General features: G+C 36.2%; 1 protein-coding gene across 4 annotated transcripts in view; it reads left to right on the top strand.

Moving 5' to 3' along the window:
- Positions 1-22,658, top strand: part of UBR3 (ubiquitin protein ligase E3 component n-recognin 3) — a 96,284-nt gene that overhangs the window by 16,014 nt on the left and 57,612 nt on the right. For all 4 annotated transcript variants that reach the window (XM_079310759.1, XM_079310758.1, XM_079310757.1 and 1 more), the window contains exons 6-18: positions 1,577-1,643; positions 5,408-5,538; positions 10,740-10,968; positions 13,978-14,157; positions 14,892-15,025; positions 17,248-17,334; positions 17,933-17,998; positions 18,087-18,176; positions 18,522-18,650; positions 18,748-18,800; positions 19,439-19,572; positions 20,061-20,148; positions 21,484-21,623. In XM_079310759.1, the coding sequence (XP_079166885.1) occupies positions 1,577-1,643; positions 5,408-5,538; positions 10,740-10,968; positions 13,978-14,157; positions 14,892-15,025; positions 17,248-17,334; positions 17,933-17,998; positions 18,087-18,176; positions 18,522-18,650; positions 18,748-18,800; positions 19,439-19,572; positions 20,061-20,148; positions 21,484-21,623 (1,528 nt within the window). The remainder of the gene's footprint in view (positions 1-1,576; positions 1,644-5,407; positions 5,539-10,739; positions 10,969-13,977; positions 14,158-14,891; positions 15,026-17,247; positions 17,335-17,932; positions 17,999-18,086; positions 18,177-18,521; positions 18,651-18,747; positions 18,801-19,438; positions 19,573-20,060; positions 20,149-21,483; positions 21,624-22,658) is intronic.

Here is a 22,658-nt window from a genome sequence, read left to right as displayed (position 1 = left end):
ATTGGTCTTGATTAAAGCAAACTTAGAGCATGTAATGCTGTGGGTGGTGTTAGCAGTTTTCAGCATTTGAGAATCCAGCTGAACTGGTGTTAGCAGCAGTGAGAATTTCTCTGTAGATAAATTCCCGTGTGTAGACTTGACCTTACTTACAGAGGAGAGGAGCATTATTTTTCTAATTAGCATTTCAGCTTTGCACTTGCACAGTCTATTTTGACTTTTGGATGAAAGGAGTGGACTTCTTTTCAGTAATTTTTGCTTGTCAAGCAGCTCATGGTTAAGAAAAAGATTATAAAATAAAAAAAAATTAACTTTCTTCACTGATGCTTTTTTCAGGGCAGGAGACTTGAATTGCAGAGTCGTGCAGTTCATGGTAATATCCTAGCAAGTGTGATTTTTTTTCTAGAGAATACATGGTCCCTCTGACTGGGGGCTGGGCAGTGGCAGCATCCTGAGAACGTACTGACTCATTCCTGATTGAAGTACCAAAGTACCCTGTGTTCAAAAAGACCACAGGATGCCTAAGTGTTCAAATGTGTATCCATCTTAAAACGAATTTTCAGATGGAGGAAATGAAAGGGTAGGCAAAATCAGACCTTTCATTTACAGCATACTTGTGGTCAGGCCTTAGATATAAAGTGTGAACAGTCTCCTTCCTCAAGGAAGGACTGTAACTTCTTGAGATTCTGGTTCTTTATCATTCCAGAGAAGTTTGGAAGTAAAACATGGCATTTGCTTATGAAAGAAGGATTTTGAGTGCTTATTTTTAACTGTAGATATCTGCATTAATTATATCTCATTTATTAGCTCCAGTAAAAGTCTTTATTTCTAGTTTTGTTAGGACTACCGTTGTTGGCAAAGAGTCATGCAACATTTAATATACTCCTGTAATGTCACATTCTTTTTTAACATGCACTGTTAGATTTTGTGAAGTGCTGGTGGAGATGTTTTTAACTTATATTACACTCTGGAACCTTTGCTGTTTAGTTTGTGGAGTGTCTTGAAAGCTTCAGGTGACAAGTGCTTGTGGAAAATGTTTCCATTATTCTGTAGGGAACAAACAGTTAGAATTGGCCTCTTAAAGGTATCAAAAATACTTTCTTCTTGCATTAGAAGTTTAGATTGATTGGAAAGTAGGTAATTATATATGTTGCCAACTTTGACATACAATATGTTGGCTGATATTTTTTCTCTGAAACAAAACCCTACAAACCCTACAAGTGGTTAAGGTAAAATGTTAGATGTACAAAGGTTAGACATTTTTGAGTGTTAAACTTTTGTAACAATCAGTTTTAGAAATCAAAGCAACTAACTTTATGAAATTAATGAAATAAATGTGCATGATAAGACTGCCTGAGGGGGAAAAAAATGCAATGTAAAAAATTACATTTTTCTCTGAAGGGTTGCACGCAACACATGATTCTTGTAAACAGTAAAAGTGTTTTTCTTGTGAGAATATGTTGAAGGCTTCTCTGTTTTAGTTTGGTAGTTAAACCAGAATTTTGAGAGCATACCATCTCTTGGCAATAAGGCTCTAAGTATATGATTGTCAATTTTTAAAACTCTTGCTCTACCCCAGGAGGACCAGGATGGTAGCCAAGGTGTGGGAAAGCGCAAGAGGGTGAAACTAAGCAGCACCACCAAAGGTATTTATAAAGTACTGATCTCCATTTATCATGTTTGCTTTATGTCTGTCTCAAAAATATCCAGGGATACTCACTTCACTTCCTGAGCACTGTAGTGCTGCATGTGACATGTATTAAACATAGCAAAGTCTAATAAAGCATAGCAAGTGAAAATGTGCTAATTGGCAGGTTACATTTCCCTTGAGTGAGTACCACTGTTTGGGCCTCTATTTGACCATTTTGTCACCTCTGTGCTGTAAGCTGACCTCCAGAAATTCGTTCACTTTTACTGTGTGCCTATCAAGGCTGCAGTATAGCTTTACCAAACAAGTGTTGGATGTATTTGTTCTTAACAAATTTTTTTGATTGTGCCACTGTCCAGTATGATTGTGTTTGCAGCCAGGCAAGAACGGTTCTCTCTGGTTCTGGTTGATCTTTCTGTACTGTTTTAGTAATATTTAAGACAAAATACTTGAATGAAGTCTCTCTGGAAAACACTCTATTATTTTTCTAGCTTGAATTTAGTCCTTTTTGCAGTTTCTAGTCCAACATGAGTAGCACTCGCATTGTGGTCAGCGCAAGTATTAGTTCAAGAGTAACCATAGGCTAGACAAGGTAGTTCTATCTTGTGCTTGACATGTTTCTATGCTAAAAAGTGCTTAATAATATTTGAATGCTGTTGTTAAATAAAGAAGACCTTTTTGCTTGTACTTTTTTTAATATAAGTGTGAGGAGGCTGACATAGGAAGTGCATAGAACTCCAAGCCTTATGAAAAGAATATTTGGGTAGAGAAATTGTGGTGAAAGTTGGAATAAAATTTCTGGAAGGTCTCTGGAGCAAAGGTTTGGAGCTTGAGTTTAAATGCAAAGGTTCATGAATCAATGAAATGGTATGATGTAAGGAGTATGGAAAAGAAAGATCAATTGTTTCTAGTGTGTCCAGATTGAAGGGAAAGTGATAAGGAAGCTGCAAAGCAGAGAACTAAATGTTTTGGCAGTGTTGTTTAGAGGTGATCTTAAAAATGGTGTGAGAAAGATTGTTGTAGAGATGTGGAAGAGGCAGTAGTTTTGGAGAAATGCAGGAAGCATAGAGACATCCAAGGAGGGTTCTCTTACTTTGATTTAGGAGGCTGTTAGCTTGTCTAAAAGATGAGTTAGAGTCAGGTAACACAAGAAAAAAATGCTGCTGTTCTGATGCATAATAACTAATTAGGGTGAGGCAGAGAGAAAGCCCAAATTTAGAAGCTGCCTGATCAGAAAACCGGTATCAGCAGTGGCATTTCAGAATAAGTGATACTTGAATTCAACATTTCATTTCCCCCCAGGATTGTAGTCTTCCCCCTCTGAGGCATCCCAACATGGACTCTGGTCATGATGTTGATAGCTCCTAATATCTGCCCCAGAGGAGGGAGTCTGCCAATGGGGGAAGGGTAAGTATCTGTTTTTATTAAATATCGAATAGTTTTCTGAAGTTTTCAGTATTCATATTTTATGTCCAATAGGGTATAAAATAAGAGTATGAAAAGAAAATTTTGGAAAACTGAGTATTGAATAAAAACAGATTTACCTTTTCCATATAAGCAGACTCCCTGTCCCATACTAGCTCTGCAGTGGTACTGTCTTCATCCAGGGTTATTTATATACTGGGAGTATCTTGGCTTGCTAAGTCTCATATTCCACAGAGGTATTTACAACACTCTGTGAGGTGTTTTGTGGCACAAAGAAAGAATAAAATATTTTCTTAAAGAAAGTACAGGTTTTATGCTGAGATTCACTTATACAGGTATAGGACTGAGTATTGAGTATTTTTTTTTTACTCTGTTTTAAAACATCATTCTGCACCCATCTGAAATAGAAGTTTAAGATAATTTTAACCCAGAGACACAATTTTTTTAAAAAACAAATTTAAAATCCAGTGCTGCTTTTCGGAACATGAGTCCCAGTGTTCTTGACAAATTTTCAAGGTTTGATAAGAGCATTCTGCCTACTCAAATTATATAGCAGGTGTAAGCAGATATGTATTGTTGTGTCCCTGACTGAAACTGCTGCATGAAGTATTGGATATGCACTGTTCACCTGTGCTATATGTCAGAGGAAGCTGCATGGTCAGTGACAGATACAGTGTTGTGTCTTTTCCATACCTGGTGTTCTCACTCAGAAGCATTTGGTACGTGCCTAAACTTGTGCTCTCTGTTCTGTGGACAGAGGGCTTCAGTCTTGCATGGTTACCAAGCTTTTGCGAGCAGTCAAATCACACATGCAACTTCATAACAAGAGATGAGGAAGAGAACATAAATGAGCATCATACGTTTATTGCTGTAGGTGATGTGTAATACCTTACAAAATAGTTTAATATTAATTAATATTGCAAAATATCATAATATTTCAATAACTGTTATGATTCTGTGAAGGTAAGGTTTTATCTCAATGCTTGTTGAATATATTGAATAAAGCATGTTCTTTTTTTAGTGGCTTGCTAGAGTCTTGAGGAGAACCCTAAAATTTAAGTCTGGGCAAATTGGTTACTTGCCTGGGGAACTCTGACATTGGGTAATGGTGGAAATTTGAGATAATTCCTGCTTAGGAAGATCACAAATGCCTATCTTGCTTAGAATAGCACAGAACTATCCAGTGCAGTCTCTAAAGCTGTCACACTTCAAGATCTAGTCTTCAAGGCCAGGCGATGTTCAGTGTAAAATGTTTTCGGATGTGTGCTGGTGGGAGCACTTCATACACTCCTGTTGGAATATATGATTTTGTGTGGAGTTACATTACCTCAGGTGTAGTTAATTTCTAGATATGGAGAAGTAGTACTATTATTACTCTCTTCTTTAGTCCTGTTACGTTGTTGGAGAGAACACGCCTGTTGTAGTTGTAAAGCGTAAATAATCAACCCCTTGAAAAATGATGATGAAGAGTCTTTATTTCTTTTTTAAGAACAAAGTTAATATGATTTATGCTCTATCAAGTGATAATTTCATTAACAGTTTATTCTGGCAAAGGTCAGTTTGCAGCTTTGCAATCAGGAAACTGATCTGCTTGAAAACACAGCTGACAAAATGGAAAGATCCTGACTTGATTCCTACGTAGGTCCCCCACAGGGATCTACTATCAGCATGAGTAAAGGGGCAGAGTGACTGGACAGGAAAGGAGAAAAATGAGACTGTCTCCTGCTACCATCAGGAGTTAGTGCCTCCTGATTATCTGGTTATGGTAATTTTTGTATTAAAAAACCCCAGCAAACTACTTAGTGGTTAGTCAATCAGTGCATGTATTGCTTTGAAAGTAAGAATAAAGGATACATTATTGCTTCTATTTATTTTGTTTAGAGTTTGATAAAGTGTTATTTAGGTAATAGAATTCATCACTTAATCATAAATTGTATTTTATTGTTTTGATATTTTAACTTCAGTTGAATAGTAGTCTGCAGCGTTTCCCTTGGTTAAGTGGTTGTGTAAATATTGTGCAATTTGCTGTGATGCATTATGATTAGTGCAGCTGTTATGGTAAGGTGGTGTGATTCAATGCAATCAATGAAGATTGTACTCTGTGGTAGAATTGTACTGAAAACTTTCACCGACTTCTCTGGGAGGTTCTTTTTATAGTTACAGACCCTGACACTCTGCAGTATTGGTGATCTTCATTTTCCCAGTTTAAATATAAATTGTTTACAGAATACGCTAAGATGTTCTTTAAGTTTTGTTCCTGAATTTTTATATGAGTGCAACTGCACTATTACTGTTCTTAATTGCATTACACATGCCCTGCTTCAACCTTCTATGCAGATCAGTCTATCATGGATGTTTTGAAGCATAAATGTTTTCTAGAAGAGTTATTATTTTGGACAATAAAATATGAGTTTCCGCAGAAGATGGTGACTTTCTTACTCAACATGCTGCCAGATCAAGATTATAAGGTACTTGTCTGTACTTCATTCAAACCTAGTGTCTTTTTATATTCACTTACTTAGTGTGTATTATGCCTTGCATGACACCATGTATGCTTATGTTTGAATAATAAGCAGTAAAATAATACAGATCTTTTGCCCTGTTTTGAGTATTTTCTAAGAAGTTCTGAAGTGTTTAGTATTTGAAAACCAATGTGGACAAAACAAGATGGATAAATCTGGAGCAGCACTATTAAGTTTGACTTCATGATATATTTTCCTTCTTGTCTGTTAGTGCATGTTTGCATGTGTAGGGCTTAGTTTCATTTTATTTTACTTTATAAATTCTTTCTTGTCACTTAAAACATGTGACTCAGCACTGTATGATTCTGTAGCATGGTATGACTAGTGAAAAATTGCAGTGATTTCATTCCTGTTTTAATTATTGTAGTAGGCAGTGGTTTCTCCATACAGGCCATTACAGTGTGAATGTTCTTGCAGCTATGCCCTAGGTGATTTTGGCAGCCTTCCAGGTGCTTCCTTACAGAGTTTTGCAGTTGTCCCTACCAAGTATCTCCTGGCCTGGAGTTGTGGAGACTGGATGTCATCTTCCTGTTTTAAATCTTGGTGTGCAGCCAGGTTTGGTTGTTTGCTCCACATGTTCCCAAGACCTAGTATGCATAGCAATCAGGCTTAACATTTTGCTCTGATCATGTCATACCCTTGAGCCATACAAATATTTTGGACCTTCTCAATCTCTGCTGGGAGGAAAAGATCAAGAAATTCTGAAGTCCAGTTATGCAGATTTCTTCAAATATGTCTGTTTATAATGGGACAATCCTGTATTTGTGCCTCCTTAAAACCTTGCTGCATCAAAACAAAAGACATGAAGATAACTTGCAAGGAAGAAAAAGCTAAGATATGGGCCTTCAGCACTACTGTGTCCATGTCAAGACACCATTTTGGTTTGGGATACCAGCGTAGATTCATCTTGTTCTTAAATTCAGCTAATGCATGAGGAAACATTAGGACTTCTTAACTGATGATCCTATGAAGCTATGAAGCTTGAATTCTTCTTGGTGTTTGGACATCCACATGGACATCCAGTTCTCCTGGTCCATTGCCAGCTAAATTCCTGTCTGTAAAAACACCCAGCTGCTAGCAGCATGCAGAAGAATCTGGTAAGTGTTGCTGTGTTTCCCTTTTAACTGTACCATGTAATAACAGCAGCTTCTAATGATTGTGGGATCTTCCTTTGACAATGAGCCATAGTCTTCAGTGACTTTCTTTGTTCTGTTCATTATCTTTCTTCACTCAGATTGGAGATTGTGGTGTATTTGGTCTCTCTACTGATTGCCACCTTTAAACAGTAGAAATAGTCTATTTTCTACCCACCAATACTGCATGCTCAGATTGAAACGTTTTTATGAACTTTTTTGGTTGCTTGCTTTTTTTTTTGTTACCAATTTCATGTTGTTTTTCATAAAACAGTTCATTCCTATGTAAAAAGCTTTAGCAGAAGCACAAATACCAAGTGTTCAAAATTTTTTTAGAATCTGTGTTTAATTGCTGTGATTGTCTAAATGGCATTTTTAAGTAGAAAGGAAACTCAGAGCAGGAAATGTATCACATAGCAGTAATAAGGAGGCAGTACATTATTTTTTTGCAAGACACCTTTGCTGTGTTGCAAAACTGCCAATTCTGCATGAATGTTAAACATGTTAATCAGGCCTGTGGTTACTTTACAAGGAATGACTCTGCTTTTTTCATGGAAAAGAGAGAACATAGCATTTTGTTATGAATCTGAAGAATGTTTTATTTCATGTGCTTCCATTTAGCTTTTTTGAAAGAAAAGCTTGTTTGCTGATTAATCATACTGCATTCCCAAACAACAGGAATACCTCTAGGGTTATAAACTGTTCCAAGTGGTCTCTCTGGTTTGTATTTTTCTCTCATCCCATCTACACTACATGTACTGTTCTAATTTTTTCTGTATCTGCTGTTGTGAAATTTATCTGATTCTTCGTGAGGTGATTTAGCTCATTAAATCAGCAGAATTCTGCTAGGTTGGGTTTCTGATAAAGAGGGAGCTAGCTGGACACAGAGCACAGAGCTGGCTCTCTGTGTATGCTTTGAAATTATTGAAATCTCTGACCTCCAGCATAAACATATTAGAATCCATCATTGCCCTGTGTAGCAGTCGCTGAGCCACTAGCAATCTCAGTTACACAGATTTTTTTTTTTAAAGGAAAACAGACTTCCCTTTAAGGATTCCCAGTACTGAAAAAAGATGTTGAAAGGGGTGGGCTGAAACCCTGGGTTAAGTAGCTCTTCCCTCTCTCCCCACTTTGGTATATTGGAGAGATGGCACAACAAAAAGTGTGGTCTTTGCCTTACAGATTTGTGCTTGAGGCATCCCTTCCAGCACTCTCTGACATTTGAAGCTTGGAAAACTTGCAAGTGAAGAAGAAGAAAGCAGAATAAAAATTTATTGAAGCTTCAAAGAAATTAAAGGTGTTATGGTTTGGACAAGAGGAAAAGCAAAAGGCTGGAGAAAGAGACTTTCATGTGACCAAGGAGAAGATGAAGAATGTTTTGGCAGTAAACATGAAGATGGTGGAAGAGTGTAAATCATCGAAGAGCAGAGCCTTGCTGAAATCTGGAATACTGGAAATACAAAAATGCAAAAGCATCTGGTAGACATAATGAATCAACAGACATAATTACCAGAAATGCTGTGCTTGTCAGGCACCTCCCATAGTGACCCTTGAGGCACCTATTACAGCAATAGGACTTCACTAACCCCTGGATATGCTGTTCCACAAATTCTGTAGAACCTTAGTTTTAATGCAGCATTCAGTTGGCAGAAACACTTTCCATCTTAGCATTGAAAATATAAACATGGGAGATGTAAGTTCTAACTGAAGCTGTGGGATTGATGTTAGGCTCCAAAGAGTTCTGGCATTGAAGTTGAGTGGTCACCAAGAGGAAAGGCTAGCTGAAAAAAATAACTTTGTTTTCCCATAGATAGAAATTTAGAAGCTGCTCAGGATCATAGAGAGTAAGTCAGTGAAGATAAAGAGATGTACAGAAAGCATGTTTGTCTTAGGAGCAATTTCTTGCAGAGGATTGGAAGCTGAGTATTTGGAAACATGTTATGACAACAATCTCATTCTTGCTTCATTCTGTATTTTTCCTTAGTTGTGTGTATAGCTTTGGCCACCAAAAGAAAGAATGTGTGGATGGACTCATTTGGCCTACTATAGATGGTTTTATGTAGTGACTGCAGTTTACTACAGTATTTCTTAACTTCTGGAAAGAGTTTAGTTTCTTCTTCTCAAAATTGGAAAGGGTTGTATTTGTTTGCTTAACTTGCAAGTGAATGTAGGAGTGAAGCTTCTGTTTTTCCTTTGGTTAAGTGTTTTTCAGAGTCTCTACCATTATACTGTAGTGAGAGCAAATTTACAATGTTTTCAGAAGTTCATTATTGTAAATGAGTGAGACACAAAAAATTTTGATGCGTGCTGATATAAACTAAAGAAAAAAAAATCCAAAATTTATCCCTAGGGAAGGACCTTGTTTTTGCAGTCAATTTGAATTGAGTGTTCTGTGTGAAACAACATAGTTTTTTCATCACTGAACCCAAAAATCCTATTTAAACATAATACAATGCGAAGAAATAATATATAAATATACTTTTTTACTAGCAGCATTAATATATTGGCTTCTTAAAATACCTGCTACATCATTTCTGTCTGAGGCTTAACATAAATAGTGTGAATGTCTTGATAAGTGCTAATACCAGTGATGAAAATTGTTTCAAGCCCTTAACTTAAAGGAAATTGGTGATGGGAATATCTGTAATACCAGAAAGATAATGTATTAACTTTGCTCAAGTATTGTGAATGAGTTGTGCTCAAAAGGCTTTAGCTGAAAACAGTTCCCATTGTGTGGGTGCTGTATGTGGAACATACTTTCAGTTTTTATGCAGGTTTCCATCACTGTGGACCAGGTATAGGAGGGCAAGTTAAATATTCTTTCAGTGTTTCCTGCAGTGATATTTCCATTCTCACCCTGGTTCAGTTTCTTGCATCAGCAACTTTGTCTTTGGGTGTTTGCTGGGAGAAGCAGTTTCTGTGCCTAACAGCAGAATTATGTCATCATATTTTTGGAAGTATTTTTAGGTAGCAATAACACAATTGGGCCATAATAAAAGTATGGGAGCACTGAATCTAAGGCAGGTCAAATAAAGTGGTGATCTGTATACAGTCTGGTGAAAACATGGCTGCCTGAGGGTGGCTTTAAATTTCTAACTCTATGCTTATGAAAGGTTAATATTTCCAGAAGGAATAGGCAAAGGATTTTTAGACATTAGATTTTTATCACTACACAGCTTGTGTTCTTACTAAGCCAAGCAAGTCCAGATGGTGTTAATACAGAACCTAAAGTACTAAGTGAGAAGTGATTTCAAAGCTAGCAGATATGTTCATGTTTGTGCTGTGCAAAAGGTTAATTTATAATGCTTTTTGAGGCTTATGGAGTGGAACACTGAACTGTACTAGGAGTTATGTTGTATGTACAATACATCTAAATACTGATCTGGTTTACAAAAAATACCAACAGTTGTGTGAAGAATAACAAAGCCGAATAACTAATTTAGTTCTTGAGAGAAAAGCACTAAAGGTTTATTTTAAAAGTATAGGATGCTATGATAGTAGAAATGAAAATCAATGTAGAAATGTCTTGATTGAAAAGAAATTAAAACCTAACTTCACAGCTAGATGGCTGCAAGTGATAAGGCAGCCTTAAAAGGCACTACTAAACTCATTGTTCATAGTGTATCATTTTAGGACATCCTGTTGTAGGATGTAAAAATTTAGGATAAATTAATTATTAGAACTTTACTACTTTCACAGGCATGCTGAGACATTATATTCCTTGTTTGAACATTTCTTTGTTGGGTTGTGTTTTTAGTGTGGAAAGTATAGAATGAGAAGATTAGATTCTGAGGAAAGGTAGTAGAGTTAGCAGCCTAAGATACCCCTCCCTATAAATAGTTCTTTTCATTTGGTCTATTTTTAGAAAACAGTCATCACTTTTGGTTTGTCATAGCAACTGGTGTTTCCCAGACTATGTTGATTGTACATTCGTAAAGGAATATTTCATAATCAAAGAAAGCTGTAATTTTTGTATGATGCTTATTAACATCAACATTTCTTTATAATTTGCAGATTGCTTTTACAAAAACATTTGTTCAGCATTATGCTTTTATTATGAAAACACTGAAGAAAAGCCATGAATCAGACACCATGTCTAATAGAATTGTGCATATCAGTGTTCAGTTGTTCAGCAATGAAGAACTAGCACGCCAAGTAACAGAAGAATGCCAACTGCTGGATATTATGGTCACTGTTCTGTTGTACATGATGGAAAGTTGCCTTATTAAAAGTGAGTTGCAAGGTAGGTTTAGTTGTTTGTTTCTTTCTTTCCATGGATAATAAATTGATTATAGAGGAAATTTAATCTTTGTTTGATGGCCAATCCTCCTCTCTGATGTCTTTCCAAAAATGTACCAGATCTACCAATATATGGTAGAGGATGAGTCTCAAAATTCCCTGGAAATATAAAGGGGTATATATATATATGTAAAGGTAGTTATCAAGAGTGGTATCTTTATCCTTTGGTTTGTGGGGCATTTTTTTTTTAGGAATGTTGCATAGAATGAGGATTATTACCTTGTTGCACAAAGTGTATAAGCAACTATTTGAATGAAAAATTATATACACAAATTGAGACCTGTATTAATTAAAAAAAAAAAATTTCAAAGAATTTCAAAAGCTATATTCAGTATTTTAAGTTGTTTTAATTTTTAAAACCTGTGATTTCCTTAATAAAATTTTATATAATTAGATGAGAATAATTTAATAGTTAGCTATTGTAGACTGTATAACATCTTTAGTGAAAACAGCTGCTAAATAAGTATCAGAAACTTCTGCATGAAATTGTATTTTTTTCCCTAAAGTATCCATGTCTGAGAATCCACTCTATGTATAGCCTAAATCAAAATGACTGAATGGGAGAAATAGGAAATCCTCATTGAACTAGCTATCAACAGTGTCCTCATTCAGCAGCACTTCAATATGAAGATTTTTTCTGTTGACCTACATTGATTGCTTTACAGTATTAAAAGGAAAATGCTGAATATTTAACGGTTTGTAGATCATGTGATTTTTGCTAAATAAATGCCATATTGGTGGAATAATTAATAATTAATTTAGTAATTTAGAACTATTTCTGAGCATCTTTTGAATGTTACTTTTTGGTCAGTATGGGATGTTGTTGGTGTGTTGGTAAGGTTCTGTAATGGGTCACAATTGCAGTACAACAGAAAAAGGGTATGGCTGTGATAAGTCATTTTCTGGAGAATCTTCCTGGTAATTAATGGATGTAAACTTGAGCTGGTAAGTTAAATATTGTTAGATATATTTGTGATAGATGTGTGAGAAAAGATTTAACCCTTGGAGAAGCTATTCCACCATTTCCTTTTCTCTTTTCCCAGCACCAGTGATTTCTCTTAATTCAGATACTGTTACAGACTTATAGAATCTTTTAGGTTGGTCATTGAGTCCAGCAGGAAACCTAGTACTGCCAAGTCCACCTCCTGGATATGTCTGGTTCTTTTCAGTGTTTTTACAACATTTCCTCCTCACTACTTTATATATGAGGGGTTGGGTATACTGTTAATGGACAGAAAAGAAATAATAAAATTTGTCATTGGAGTTTTTCCCTCCCATATTCTCAGTGGCTTTCTTTTGCATTTCTTTGGGCTTGTATCTTGTGTTTAGTTCAAGTTATCTCTTATACTGCTGGAAATAGTGCACCAGCCTATGCTGGTGAGATAAATTAAGAATATTGTTTGTGCAGCTGCTGTAAACAATAGGCTGTTTAGTATTTGAATGAGACAAAATTTACAAATCCAGCCAATGGACAGGTGGAGAAGGCATTTTGAGAGGAGTAAGGAAAACATGGAGCAGGACTTGTGTGTGCTACAGCATGTTTAATTTGCATTGCTCACAGATCCTAGTTGTCTTTTGAACAGCTGACAAGTGCTTAAAATGTACAGTTCACTAAGGATATTTGTGGACAAACTGTTTTAATGAAACAATTGTCCTGGGTTGATACCAACTTTGTGTTACTAACTCAGCTTACTTCTCTCATACATAGTGTGAAAGCATGAGGGGTAGAAGTATAGATGCAGATGATGAAATTGGCTCTGTAAAGAGATTTATGTCCGTATGTTCTTAGAGAATTTTTTCCTCTCTATCAGCACTTTCATTCTAATGAACTTTGTATGGGAAAAGGACTTTATTTATAGCCCCTAGGAAAAAGTTTTGGTAATCATTTACCCTTTGAAAATCTCTAAATGCCTTTGCATTAACCCTGGCTTGTAGAGTACTCTAAATAAGAGGCAATGCCAGTGTCCATTTGAAGTACTTTGGATTTTTCTAATCTATACTGGGATAGATGTAATTGTTGGTCCTTTGCAAAATCCTTCAGCAGATTCAGTCAGAGATGTTAACCCTGTTTTTTGACAGGCCACTGTGTAAAGGGTAATTACAGGGGTCCTTCAGTGCATTTGAATGGAGCAATCTCCAAGGCTGCTTATCAGATGCAAGATTTTTTTTTTTTTTCCTTCTGTTCTTCTTTCTGTTGAAATAGAACATTAACTGATGTGGGTACTGGAAGTTGTTTTGCTTGGATGGTGAATCCAGGACCAATTCTGTTTCCCTTCTGGTCTTTCCAGAAGTCCCCTTTATGAAAAGGAAACAAAGACATTTGTTTGACATATATAGAAGATGAACTTCCATGATTTGGGGTGGGAGGGAAAGAACCTCCCCCCCCCCAATTTCTTATCCTCCTTTTCTAGGAACCTTCTCCTGCCCTAGTCTTGGACAGGCTGTATAAACCTTCTCTCTGTCCCAAATTCAGAGTGGAAATGCTTTTCTCTGCTGTTTTCAGACTCAACATGCCAGTGTGGGTTTTGATCATCAGATTTTTTCTTGAATGCTGTAAGGTATCTTGCTCACTGGGGGTTTGTCAAATTCAAAGTAGAATTCAGGTGTTTGTGATAGGAATTGTTTGGGGTTTTTTTTATACTTTAAAGTATTGGAGGAGCCATAGCTGTGATGTTTTCCTAATGTGCTACTTTCCAGAGTTTGTGACACTGTTCAAAGTTTAAGTGACTCTTGCTAAGTGGGATCTCTGTTGGCCAGCCCATGATGAAAAAACACCCTCAGGTACCATGAAAGGACCATTTTAGTTTTCTGCAGTTTTCTCTGTGTGTGTCTGACCCCAGCATTACAGTGCATCCTGATTGTTATTTTTGCATTCTTTTGTAACTTTATTAATAAATGAAAAAAATTACTTTGTTTTCTCCTTCTGTTTTGTTGTTTTCTTTTTAAAATCTAGATGAAGAGAACAGTTTACATGTCGTGGTGAATTGTGGGGAAGCACTACTGAAGAATAATACTTACTGGCCCCTGGTTAGTGATTTTATAAACATACTTTCACACCAAAGTGTGGCAAAGAAATTTTTGGAAGATCACGGTCTTTTGGTAACATGGATGAATTTTGTATCATTTTTTCAAGGTATGTGGCTTTATAATCAGTACTAATACATGAATGTTAAGGCAGTTAATACTCACAGTAGAAAAATCCCTTCAGTGCTGTATGTGAATATTTAGTTTGTTAGTATTGCCCCAAGATTGTATTTCTTGAAGAGAACAGTATATTCTAGAAAACAGATTACAAAAATGATTTAATCGCTCTTTTTCTTGTGTGAAGTAATTGAAGAGCAGTCACATCACACTTAGTCAACTGAGATCCGTGGTGTAAGAATTCTGAGGTTGTACTTAAAGTACAGATCACAACTGTAAAACAAACTGTTTTACTGGTGAAGTTCTAAATTTAAATATATGGGAAATTATTCTGATAAATCTGGATCTTTTTCTAAGTGTTGCTTTTAAGAAATTTTTAAAATTATATTAAAAAAAAATTTAGGATGGTGTATCTCAATACTGATAAATGTTTAGCTTAGGAAGAGGACCAGCATTGAGATGTTTTGGTTGACTGAGTGACATTCAAAGTAGAAGTTAATGTTCCCTGAACAGCAAGGACTGCAGTTATTAGCCAGTCTTTTATCTCTTCTGATATATTTCTATTCAAACTCTGTTTTATCAAATATTTTGCTACTAGATAAAATAGATTCTTACACTTTGTGGAGTTGTTTTTAGGGATGTGTAAATGCATAATACTAAAAATACTGCATTTCATTGAGCCTTGGTTAAATCTTGGATTGTATAATTCTGTTTAAATCTTTGAAGGTATGAATTTAAATAAACGAGAATTAAATGAGCATGTGGAGTTTGAATCACAGACATACTACGCTGCCTTTGCTGCTGAGCTGGAAGCCTGTGCCCAGCCAATGTGGGGTCTGCTGTCACACTGCAAAGTTAGGGTAAGGCTAACATTTCCCTTTCATAATTCTTGGTTTTATTCATGACTTATCCTAGAATTCTCAAACCTGAAAGGGCTGTCTTTTGTGCTTGAAAAGACTTTGGTTTGGCTGTCTTTGTCTGTTTAAATAACATAAAACTCCAGTCAGTTTAGATTCTGTGTATAGTGAGTGTAGAATTTATGCTTGTGCATAATTTGTTGTCTCCAGTACTGGGACAGCAAGTTCAGGATGTGTGCAGTCATTTCATATGACTGTACATATGGAATAACTTCTACTCTAATGAACTTGATAAATGTCTCTGAGTCATTCTTCCTTTATTCATTGGGAACAGAGATACAGAAGTCGTCCTAATGTGGTTCTAATGTTGGCTGTGTCTGTGAATAGACACTTCATTATGATGGAGAATGGAGTGATTTATGGGTTTATGTGGTTCTCCTATCAATTTGAGGTGAAAGCCTCTTAGGTTCTGGCATCACATGGCCTCCAAACTACAGCAAAGACTTGTTGCTGTTTGCTAGACTGTAAAATATATTAAGTTACAGCAAAAATAGGATCTGTCAGCTTTTAGAAATACTTAACATATGAAAATGCTTTTTACTTTTCTGTGAAATAAATACTTACATTTGAAATTAGCTCATTAAGATATGTAGTATTATCAGTGAGACAGAACTGCCTGGATTGAATTATTGCACACTGAAAAACTGTACAAGCAGTCCATGTGATTTTTAGAACAGTTTTAATCAGGCAGTTGCAAAAGCCTTTCTGTGATGTAAATTACACTGATACAGTATGAATTTGTCAATTTATGTGTCTGCATTGGTTTTTGAAAGCTGAATTACAGCTTCTGGCTTTCTGAAGTGTTCCTTTCATTTTTGCTTAGGGATGGGATGTTCTTTGTTTTAAGGCCATGTTCCTCTACCAGTTCTCTCATTGGTCATGTCTTCAGCCACATGTTTGAACATATTGGTCATTCTCAATAAATCTGACAGTGTTAAAGAAAGTTCATAGCTTAGTTGTTGTATTTAGGGGAAACCTGGTGGGTTGAAAGAGATTCCAGCTCATGTCTCACAGCATAGGGAAAGCCAGCAGAGCTTGGCCCTCACAGAGTGTGGAGCAACAGGATGGAACCAGGGCTGTTGTATTTCCTAATGAGAAAAGGTGCCTGACTGAGGTAGTCACCACTTGTGCAACTTTTGGCTGGCCTGATCACTGCTGCCTTTTGCATGAAAAGTGTCATTGGATATCCTAGGAGTGTGAGGCAAGTCTGGAGTGTGTGTTTAGGGGGAAGGGAAAATTAAAGGAAAAATCTGTTAAGAAAAGAGGCTTTGCAAGTTTTGCTGATCACAGAGCAATTTGGTTTAGCTTCCGTTCTACCTTTCCTTCTTGCACACAACTGCCTCTCTCCTGAGGACAGTGTAGAGCTCTAGTCCTGAAACATGATTTAACCTGAAATATAGTTTAGTTTTATGGCATTGTCACAGAGTTATATCATACAATCATAACAAGGTTTGCTTACTGTTGAAATCTATGCATGTAATGTAGTATGGTATCACTTAGGATGTTTTGAGTTAGCCAACTGTAAAGACCTTTTAAGTAGATAGAACGTGTAGGCCATTAGCTATTCCTTTCAGTTGCATGGAAAGACTTTGTTTTATGCTTACAGCTCTAAATTATGGGTAAAAGTAAATGAATAAATTAAACAACAGTAGACACTGGAACCACCTAGAGAGTGAGTCCTATGAGGAGCAGCTGAGGGAGCTGAGGTTGTTTAACCTGGAGAAGGGAAGGATCAGGGGTGGCCTTATCATTCTCTGTAACTCTCTGGAAAGAGGGTGTAGTCAGGTGGGAGTTTGCCTCTTCTCACAGGTAATCAACAACAGAACAAGAGAAAATGGCATCAAGCTGCAGCAGGGGAGATTCAGGTTGGACAACAGGAAGAATTTCTTTGTGGAAAGAGTGGTTAAGCATTGGAGTGGGCTACCCAGGGAAGTAGTGGAGTTCCAATCCAAGTATTCAAGAAACGACTGGACCTGACGCTTAGTGCTGTGGTTTAGTTGACAATGTGTTGTTCAGCCAGTGATCTTGGAAGTCTTTTCCAACCTCAGTATTTCTGTGTACTGTAAAAATATTCTTGAAATAATTGTATTTGTGTGTAGTGGGAAAACAATAGCACTTAAAACTTTTTTGGCTCATATAAGTGTGCTGGTTTCTCTTAATTGCAGGAAACACAAGAATACACACGGAATGTTGTCAGATACTGCCTTGAAGCACTTCAGGACTGGTTTGATGCTATCAACTTTGTAGATGAGGTAAATATCCTTAGTGAATTCAAGCAAAGTACTGTGAAAATCTGATTAAATTTCAAGCATGATACACTCTCTACACCTAGCTCCCTCTCCGTAATTTAACTGACTATTCAAGCAGGTGATCAAGAAAGGATTGCCTTGCTGAAATTAGTTTGTAGTTAACACTTCCAATGTTATGTCCTAGGATCCTTTTTTTCCCCATAGAGTCTTGGTGATTTAGATTTGCGGGTGCAGGCATAGCTGTGAGTTTTAAAAGCAGTGCTGTGGATACACTGCTATTGTGCTGTATGAAGAGCCAAATAAAGCAGGTGCAAAACAGAAGTCCTCTTCTGCTTTGGCAGCTGGGGAGCAGCTTTGCCACTTGGCAAACGATACTTAGTCAGCTCAGAGTGCCATTAGCTTCTGGGAAAGAGAGAAACTACAACTGCCTGAGGAAAACTTCTGAATAATCAGAAAGACAGGGGAATGAAGTACTGCTAGGTTAGTGGAAAGTAAGGCTATTAAATGAAGACCTACGAGATACTGTCCTTGATGATTATGCCAAAGATATTTGTATGTTTAGTTTTTTTCAATATATTAAATACCTTTATTTTACTTACAGCCAGCACCCAACCAAGTTACTTTTCATTTGCCACTACACCGTTACTTTGCCATGTTTTTAAGTAAGGTAAGCACATGCTGTAGTTTCACAGAAGATAGAAATTCCCTGTTGGATGTAGTCACATCCAAGTCAACATGCTTGCTTTTGTTTCTAGGCTGTTAAATGCCAAGAACTAGATCTGGATACTATTCTGCCAGATCAGGAGATGCTGATGAAACTAATGATTCACCCACTTCAGATTCAGGTAAGGGCAGACTTCTGACTTAACTATAGGAAGTATGTTTTAATTGTGGAGTATAAAAATAAGCCGTATGTGACAGTAGTAACTAGAACACAAAGAGTAGTTACGGTAACGTCTTTTTTTTTCTCTTCCTATTTCCAAAATTTAAAAAGTGGCATTAGTTATCACACTCTAAGAAGCACATAGTAATAGTATTCACTATAGCTCTTCCAAAATGGTAGGAAGGACCAATCCTTTGAAAACAAAATTGTAATATGGGCAGAATGGAGTGCAGGTTGACAAGAAACCCAAATCTGGAAATTCTGTATTTTAAATTGAGAGTGAATTCTTTTTATGTTCCCTGAACAGGCAAGTCTTTCTGAGATTCACAGCAATATGTGGGTTAGAAATGGTCTACAAATTAAAGGACAGGCCATGACTTATGTGCAGTCTCATTTCTGCAATTCAATGATTGATCCTGACATTTATCTACTGCAAGTAAGTTACGTTTTCTGAGAAGCCAAGCCAATATCGTTTATCTACAAACTATTGAATAGAATTAATTTAATAAAATCAATTTATTCTCTTTCTACAGGTCTGTGCCTCTAGACTGGACCCAGATTATTTTATTTCATCTGTTTTTGAAAGGTAGGACTAAAAGATGAATGCTCTTGTTGAATGTTGTGCTAGCTGTCATGCTAATTTATAGTGTATAATAGAAAAATTGCATATCTGGTACATATCTTCAGTGTTACTACTCTGCCTACCCAAAACTAGCACTTACCTAAGGGCTTTACTGAAAGATTTTTAACAGCATTGGCTTTTGATTTACAGGACAGTAGTGAACAGATATTTGTTTTCTGAGCATCATTAGGGTTTTGAAAGTTTCATACATGTTCATATGCTAGGGTATTCTATCCTGAAGAACTAGGTAAATAGAACTGCAGTTGCAAGAGACACAGAATGTTTACTTTTCTGGAAAAAAGTTGTAGTTTGAGCACCAACTAATATGTATTAGTTTTTATATGTTGATAAATATAAGGTGTTTTCATGTGGAGTGAATATCACTATAGCACATTCCATTGATAGTTAAATACAAATTGAAATTTAAAAAGAAGTGGGTTTTCACGTAGGTTGACTTGCAGTTTGGGTTTTCATTTGAACTTTTGTATTTTATTTTGGGTTGTTGTGAGTGCTATCCTCAGTTTATCAGTACATTTCACATTGGTGTTTTAGTGTTGGAGAATGTTTAATTGTTGTTTCTGGCTTTACTGTTTGCTATATAGATTTAAGGTGGTAGATCTGTTAACGATGGCATCAAAGCATCAAAATACAGTTCTTGACTCAGAGCATGAAAGGTCCATGCTGGAAGGAGCCTTAACATTTTTGGTCCTTTTGTTAAGTCTTCGTTTACATTTAGGTAAGAGTCACTACTTTAGGAACATTTGTATGTAAATAACATTCTTACACCTTTATTTATATTCAGCATTTGGTAGGTGCCATAAAGCTGTTTAACCATATAGTAACTTAAAGCATTCAACACTTGGTTTCATCTTTGCTAGTTACTGAATTTTAATCCCTTATTAAATAGGAATAGATATAATCATAAAAACGGAGAAAAATGGCTTTAATGGAAGTGGGTGATTTGTGTGGATGATGACATGAAAATTCTGTATCTTTTCCAGAAAGACAGAAGTTTGAGTTTGTTCTGGTATTTTCTCACTGAGATTGTGCCTTTCATAATATTTGCATGTTCCCTTTTTTTTCCCCCCTGTATTTTTATGGCACTGTATCATTACTTAATATTAATTTGGATAATGTTTGACAAGCTTCTAATGTGAAATGAAAACTGAATGTGTGTTTTAAAATCATGCTGTTTTAACAGCTTTTTACATTTCATTGTTCCAGGAATGACAGATGATGAGATCCTCAGAGCAGAGATGGTAGCCCAGCTGTGTATGAATGATAGGACACACAGTTCATTATTGGATCTCATATCCTTGGAATATATTCACTGATGTGACTGAATGAGAATGACAGGTGCCTGAATAGTAGTGACACTACTAAAAACAACGTGTTTTTAGGTTACATAATTTAAAAACTGTGTGAGGGTGTGAATGTATATACTTACTAGCAAAGGCATTTGCTCTGGTTTTGGTTCTTCTTACAATAAATGCAATACTGTTTAATACTTAAAATTAGTTTTTGGTACAAAAGCTGTACTGGTCTTTAGAAGTCTTTTAGGTGTGAAATAAAGCATCTGTTTTCCAGTGATGTTCTAGGAAGTTAAGCCAAGTGTCACTTTTGTCTGGATTTGAGCCTTTGATTTTTGCTAAGTTTATGCCAATATGAAAAGAAGGCATTCTACATTATCTTGGCTTTTGCTGTCAATAGCTGAAAATGCAAATAATATCAATCCTTCATATTACTTTGACACTAGGGTGAAGTGCATGTGTTATGGGGAAAGAATAGCAAACTCCAAGAAGTCCTTGTGCACAGGCATAGGGTTCATGTCCTGGGACAGCTGACCATAAATATGCAGGTTTTCCTGCTGTCACTCTTAGGCTGCCTAGGCAAATTGAATAGCTTGTGGTTGCATAGAAGAGCTTGCAATCCAGGGATAGGCATTGAGCAAAAATATTAGGAATGCCAAGATAGGAAAGGATGACATTGAGATTAACAAATGTATAATAATAATTTTTAGTTATTGAGATATGATCTAGTAACTCAGTCAAGTATGTAAAATAAGCAGTTACTTAGAACAATTCACTTAAGTGAATGACTTAACTCATGTAAGTGAATAATTTATATAAGCCATCACTTATCACTGAGCAGAAGTTTACATACTTGTGTTTTAAGGTAATATCAGTAGGTCAGTTAAGTGTTGCTACCAAAAGTGAGAACTGTAGAATCCAAGGTGCAGAGTTATTTATTATATGTATTATGGATCCTGAGCTATTTGCTTGCTTTCTCTGCACTTGGGTGTAAATGCAAAATATTCTCCCTGTGAAGAGAGAAAAAGTGTTTCTAAATAAAGACAATAACAGAAACGTTATACACTACAAGCAGTGGTTTTTACTTTTTTATACAAAGTACTAACAGCTTGAGCCAAACATGTAGCAAGTCTTACTTTTAAAAGTTTAGTGTCCTAGCTAGTAGGCTTAGATTCTGTTCAGTAAGTTACTGGTCTTAGCAGCTGGAGCATACAGACCTCTTGTGGTAAGCACAGAGCATTGCTGAGATGTGGTCTGAAATGACTGACTGAAAATATCAAGAGAGAAGTGAAATTCTGTGTCCTGCAACTTTGCTTTCCTTAATATAAGCATTACATTCCAGAAAACCCTAATCCTAAAAGTGGTATTATTCCAGGAAGCTTAAGCTTTGAATCAGTCCTGTCAGCAGTTGCTGATTTTAAAGCCCCTGTTTTTGAACCTGGAGGTTCCATGCAACAAGGAATGTATACACCTAAAGGTATGGTAATCAATGTTCTCTTGCAGCATACTCATCGGTAAGATGCCTAACCAGGTTTTGTTTGGTGTTGTTGTAGTGGGCTTTTTTCCTTAAAAAAACCAAAAAGCAAACCCAACCTACCAGTATTGAAAACTCCACCCCATCCTCCCCATGAAAAGGCCAAACCTACCACTGCCACCAAAACCCCACAAAACTTTCTCATTATTGTCAATTGCTTATATTTAAGAGCATTGCTAAAGATTGTCACTAGTCTTTAATAAATTGATTTTGATCTAGAGTTAAAATTAGCTTCTCATGCTAATCAACTACTTTGAGAAAGCAAATGAAAATGGAGAAATGAAAAATTATCTTATTAGTGTTTTACTGATCTGCATACTTAATTATTCATGTGATTTAAATAAATCTCATGCATATTTAGTACAGTTTTGAACTGTTTGCACGAGTGAAATGTCAATTGCAAAAATACTTTCTTTGAACTTCTCTACCTTTTGACTATTGAAGATACCACAATACATAATTCTTTATTTTATGTTGCTTAACTATATTAGTATCCTGTGACATTTTTTGCAGGTCTAGAAAAAAGTTCAGGCTAGACTTTTTATAGAATATTGTTCTGTAATTCTGCAATGCATACAGTGCAAAAATGACAAGTTTCTTTCCCTGACCAGCTTGTCATCTGAATTGGACTCAACACAGCAATGGTATATCAAAGGAGAGAAATAATTTAAAAACTCAGTGTTCCATTATCATATCCTGTCACTGAGCTGATAAGCCTGTAGAAATCTGAAATGCTCCATGTGCTGTGGTTGTGCTGCAGGCTAATAGCAAAGCTGAAGAGGGATTAACTCCTTCTTCCCCCACATACCTCTCCTGATTACTGGGAAGCTTCGAGTCTGGAAATTTTGAAACCATTTAGTTTTGTGGTTTTTTTGTGGTGGGGCTGGTGACTAATGTAGGAACTAGTATTGTAATAACATGTTTGCCAGTTTTTGTACTGGGAGATTGAAGTGTCAATAAAGCTCTTTTATGCAAATT

The sequence above is a fragment of the Erithacus rubecula genome, assembly GCF_903797595.1.
Source record: "Erithacus rubecula genome assembly, chromosome: 8".
Taxonomy (NCBI): Eukaryota; Metazoa; Chordata; class Aves; order Passeriformes; family Muscicapidae; genus Erithacus; species Erithacus rubecula.
This window is presented reverse-complemented; position numbering and strand designations above follow the sequence as displayed.